Source organism: Tarenaya hassleriana, unplaced genomic scaffold, assembly GCF_000463585.1.
Source record: "Tarenaya hassleriana unplaced genomic scaffold, ASM46358v1 Cleome115, whole genome shotgun sequence".
Taxonomy (NCBI): domain Eukaryota; kingdom Viridiplantae; phylum Streptophyta; class Magnoliopsida; order Brassicales; family Cleomaceae; genus Tarenaya; species Tarenaya hassleriana.
In genome coordinates this window covers 260,304-265,657 of record NW_010961841.1, presented here as the reverse complement: position 1 = coordinate 265,657, position 5,354 = coordinate 260,304, and the positions used below count along the sequence as shown (strand labels likewise).

Genomic DNA, 5,354 nt, shown 5'->3' with positions numbered 1-5,354 from the left:
GCTCGCATAACAGTACATCATAGAGCACTAAACCAACAATGTAGATAGTCAAGATGAGATTTGTACCTCTCGTAAACGAGGGAGATATCGCTAGGTCCCTCGTGTGAGCGAGACTGTAGAAATGTGTGGCCGCACTATAGACGAACTCGTCTATCTCGTATAGTCGAACTCAGTGAACAAGAAAGTAGTCGAATCAGATAAGGTGGCTTATCCATGCCTTATGTTCGATATATGATATCGTGATACAAAAGGATCATCCACCGGAATCATCACTAACCTTCGTAAGATCACGAACAAACTCTATTCGAGATAAGTAGTCATAGTGTCTTGGTAGAGACCGCCTATGACTTGTGTAATCGAAATGGAGATTTCGGGTTATACTGCTATATCGGATGAGCCTACAGGGTCACACACACAGGAAAGGATAAACACACGAGAAAAGATGAATCGTGCAAAAGTTGTTCGGTCCAGAAAATGCTCCAGACCGATCGGTCCAGAGACCTGGATCGATCCGTCCACAGGCAAAAAGCTCCAGAACGATCGGTCCAGACCTCGGGATTTCCTTAACTCACTCTAATTAGGGTTTTAAGTGGATTAATTTTGGGAAATGCCTCCTAACCTCTTGAAGACGATTTCACAGACCTTTTGAGAGCTCTTTGAGACCCTTGCGCAAAGAAGAAAACGTTCTTCAGTCCTAGCAGACGAGTTCCAACCGTTGGAATCTTTTCCGCCGTGTGGATACGTGTAGAGGGCGAAGTATTCTTCCTGTCTTTAGTGATCGGACGAACTCTTCAATTGATGCGCCCCACATCGATTGAGGTAAACGTTCTAACGTTTCTACAAGATCATGCATGCTAGGTTTTAGGGTTTCATCAAAAGTTTTGTTTTATATCTGCTACGCAAACCCTAGAACCGATCTCTTAGGAATTAGATTCGCTCTAGAGATCCAGGAATCCCAACACCGATGTAGTGCGTCGTAAGTAGAGGACATCCTAACATTTATATCATTTGAATTCATTGTATGTAAGGTATGACATTGGTTAGTTTTGGCTGCCACCTACTACAAAATCCCTCCTCCTTTATCTGGGTTTGGGACTGGTTAGACAAGAGAGAACTCATGCCTAGGAGTTGGTGTGACCATTGTGACCCAAAACTAATTCACTCGTTTTAGAATAACCGTGTCATTCACTGTCAACTGTACGATCCATATGACTCATATATTCTCTATAATATTAATTTTATTCATATATACGAAATACGAGGATTACGATGAACTAAATCCAAAATAAATGTTGAGTTGTCTGATGATAACTTATCTAAGTTCGACAAAATTTTTGATTGTGATTTCATCAATGGATTATGGTATTCTTTTTGACGTGAGAACAGAATGTGAGAAGTTTGGTGAGGAACAAAAAGTGGGAGGAGAAAAATTTCAATAAAATAAAACAAAAATATGAAGATATTACGAGGAAGATATATTTATAAAGGTATCGTGCGAGAACCTTTCTTCGGAAATTAAGGATATGTTATGAACTCAATCTAGTATTTTAAGAATTTTTTTTATAGTGCACATTTTTCATGGGTTCCAAGATCATTAATATTTTCTACTATATTCATTTTTTCTAACTCCATTTGACTGATTATTCTTGAGTTCCTATTTTATTTTATTTATTTAATCAAACTGATAATTCCATAATGTGTGGCTTAGAAGAACTGCAACTAATCTTAAAACCCCCCCAAACAATCAAAACAATTTCATTTTAAAAAAAACATCTAGAAATATCTTCCCTGTAACCATGCGGGTAAGAAGAAAAAAAATACTAACCCAAAAAAAGTGACTCGGAATCAGAAAGAAAATAAGGAGAAGAAGAATTTTTTTAGACAAGTTTTTTGTTTCAGCTAGGGCTTTGGTCCTTTATCACATTCAGAGAGTTTAGGAGCGAGTTCGGCTCTGCAAACGGGGCAAATGGTGTGTTCGGAAAGCCAAGTGTCGGCACAATATTGGTGGAATCCATGGTTGCAACCGGGAACCAGCCTCGCCGGTTGCCCAATTTCGATATCGTCCAAACAAACGGCACACTCCGTCGATCTCCCCACCGTCGCTAGCTCTTTTCCCGATAGCTTTGGAATCTTCCCGAGCTCCGACACCGACAATCCCTTACCAGTTACCGGCTTAACCGGTTCCAAAAATTGCGGAGGCGCGTGGCTTTGCCGGAGGCGCGTGGTGTAGCACAGTATACATAGGTAGATGACGAAGACAACGCTCATGCCTACGCAGGGGAGAAGAAGCGCCATGAATACGGAGGCTATCATTTTTCCTCCACCAGAGGCAGCGACGTTGGCAGTGGAGGGCGGCGGAGATGGCGCGGAAACGGGAGGGAAGTACGATTCGTGCCCACCACGGAGCATCTCTCTCTTGCTCGCTTTACTTTTTGAAGGCGAAAAAAAAAATTCTTGCTTTGCAGCAGGAAAATGTCTGATATTTTTTTTGTTGGTGGCAATTAAAAATAGGCAAACAGAGTAACGACTAACTATATATATATATTGGCGATAGTCACCAAGAGAGCCAAATATCAAAGGCTATTGCATTTTTGTATTATTTTATTTTTTGGCTATAATATTATTACTAGTATTTAAATAACTGGGCCGTAGTCTCACACAGTTCATGACAAAACAAGAAACAAACCGTACGCGTAAATTATTTGATGTTAGCCAAAAAGGAAAATTTTCAGAGATTCCTAGAGATTCTTTATTATTTTTTCATTTTTTTTCCTGCTACGTGTAAATGAAACTTAAACCGTGGAATCAGACGGCTGGAAAAAACAAATAGATTTAGGATTTTGATTTAATTGTAAAATAATATAAAAATATATATAAAAGGGCGTATTAACTAATGTTGTTGTGGTATGGCCGGTTGTGTTTTGGACCGATGAAATGGAATTTCAAAGCTGTAGGCCGTTTGCTTTGTGTCGCTGGTGAAAACTTCATGAATTTTTTTTTAAATGTTGGATTTGAGTTTATTTGATAGAATCAAAATGAATCTAATATGTGAGAAGTCCATGAAAAGTTTTAGAATTTTAATAGAAAATCTGCACAATCTTAAAACAATATTTTTTTATTGGTTTGAAAAGTCAAATCAAAATAAAATTTGTAGAAAATCTATCAAATATGATAAAAATCAATCGAGATAATATCAAAATAAAATCTAATTGATTTTATCTTATGATTCTTCTCTCTAATATAAATAGAAGTCTTGAATTAGTTCATTCTACACAAGAAAAAAAATATTCTAGTGGAAAAAAAATGCATTCACATCTTTATTCATATTTCTCTCTGAATTTGTTTGGCATTTGGAAAAGATTCTTTTCGAGTATGTGTTGTTATATCCTAGAAATTTACCGTGTTCCAATAACTTCGAAGCTTTAGAGGTGGCACAAAAATCGAACTTAAGAAAATTGTGTTTAACAGGTCTCAACAGTAATCTTTTATTTTATGTACTTATATAAAATCGTTGGAATTGTTGGAGCTTTGCCGTCGTCAACGACCATCGTCCCCCAAAAAAAAATTTCATAACTTTGCTTTTAACACGTAGAATAACTTCATCTTTCGTCAATGTTCTACTTCTTCGTAGACCCTGCACATTTTCACAAATGTGTGAGACCCATCTAGTGTCCAATACCTAGGATGAAAAAGACAAAATGTTAACTTCTATGATGTTGATACCTAAAGATAAAGCTTCAGCAAACTGATGGGTTTCTTGGGATTGCAATTCATAATTCAAAGGGATCCGATTTTAGGGTTCGCATAGCGAAGGGTAAATAAAAATTTTCTAGCCAATCCCAAACACTGAACATTTGTATGCAGATTTCATAAAAGAAATACTAACCTCTTAAGCGAATCGTGGCCTATTCAAGGATGAATCGCTCGATCCAAGAAGGTGGAAAAGTGTATCAACACCCTCTACACGTATCTACACGTCTGGATTGATTCCAACTATTGGAACTTGTCTACTAGGATTAGAGATCTCGATTTCTCTTGTGTGCAAGGTTTTTGGAGACTTAGGATTTTATTTTTCAAAGCTTAGAATATCATTCTAAACTTAAAAGAGGCATCAATGAATAAACCATAGGAGACATTCTCCTTAATTATATATATTCTTCAAAATTCCTAATTTTACTAGAAATAGGTTTCTAGGAATCCTAATCACATTAGGTTTCCTAATCCCATTAGAATTCCTAATTTCATTAGGTTTTCTAGACGTAATAAAATTCTTAATCTCATTAAGATTCCTAGACATAATAGGAATCTTAATCCTATTAGGATTCCTATTCCAATTAGGATTCCCAATCCAATTAGAATTCCCAATCAGACCAGTTTAGCACACGTATTCGTCCGTTCCTATTGTGTGTGACCGTGTAGGCTCATCCGAAATAGCAGTAAAATACAAAATCTCCATTTCGGTTATACAAATCATAAGCGGTCTCTAGCAAGACATTATGATTACTCATTTTGATTAGAGTTACATTGTGATCTAATGAACGCCAATAATAGCTCAAGAAGTTATCCTTTTGTAACACGATATCGTTTGTTGAACAAAAGCATGGAATGAGCCACCTTTCAGATTCCACCGTCTTTCTCGTTCATTGAGTTAAATGTAAGTAATAGATGACATTCATCTATAATGTGACCACACATTTCCACAGTTCCTCTCACTTGGGGTGTTCAACGAAATCTCTCTCGGATTGAGAGGTACAAATCTCATATTGACTATCTACTACCCTTCATATGATTCGTGATGTACATAAAAACACCTTTAAAGTCTTTCTGTTGTGCAAGACGTTGATACAATCAAAGTATGTCATCTTCGTGTCGGATACTATAGACATCTCAGGTCATAGCATCCAAAAGAAAACTATCACATGAGATTTAAGTCATAACTCATGTCCATTTGATAATCTCATGTGGGTCATTCAATACTTCATTCCAAATAAGTACCCATGATCGTGATATATATCCAATACATACGATCCTCTCTATGATCATCTATAATGCCTCATACTAATCTTAATATATCATTGTTCCTACAATTATACGTGGCTAGGGTATTTAGAATCGTTCATAACGAACCTGTTGGTTTAGTGCTCTATGATGTACTGTTTATGAGCTTTGTTCAGATACATATGATGTATTGATACTTTCTACGGTTTTATGAGAGTATTTGATTCATTACATGTTCTTGCATACTAGATCTGTTATGAAATCCGTGTATCATTATGAATGATACTAAACTCCCTAGTCTTGTGTCGTTATGGGAATAACGACATAATAAGACTAGTATGATGTGTGATTGATGA

General features: G+C 36.6%; 1 protein-coding gene across 1 annotated transcript; it reads right to left on the bottom strand.

The window, feature by feature from the left end:
* Positions 1 to 1,684: 1,684 nt before the first annotated feature.
* LOC104806061 (E3 ubiquitin-protein ligase ATL23-like) lies at positions 1,685 to 2,522 on the bottom strand. Its single transcript, XM_010530783.1, has one exon. The coding sequence runs from the start codon at positions 2,407 to 2,409 to the stop codon at positions 1,900 to 1,902; it is 510 nt and encodes a 169-aa protein (XP_010529085.1). The 5' UTR covers positions 2,410 to 2,522; the 3' UTR covers positions 1,685 to 1,899.
* Between the last annotated feature and the right edge of the window lie 2,832 nt (positions 2,523 to 5,354).

What these genes read in the sequence shown, in the direction of transcription:
- LOC104806061 (XM_010530783.1), bottom strand. Translation starts at nt 2,409, where the DNA reads ATGCTCCGTGGTGGGCACGAATCGTACTTCCCTCCCGTTTCCGCGCCA.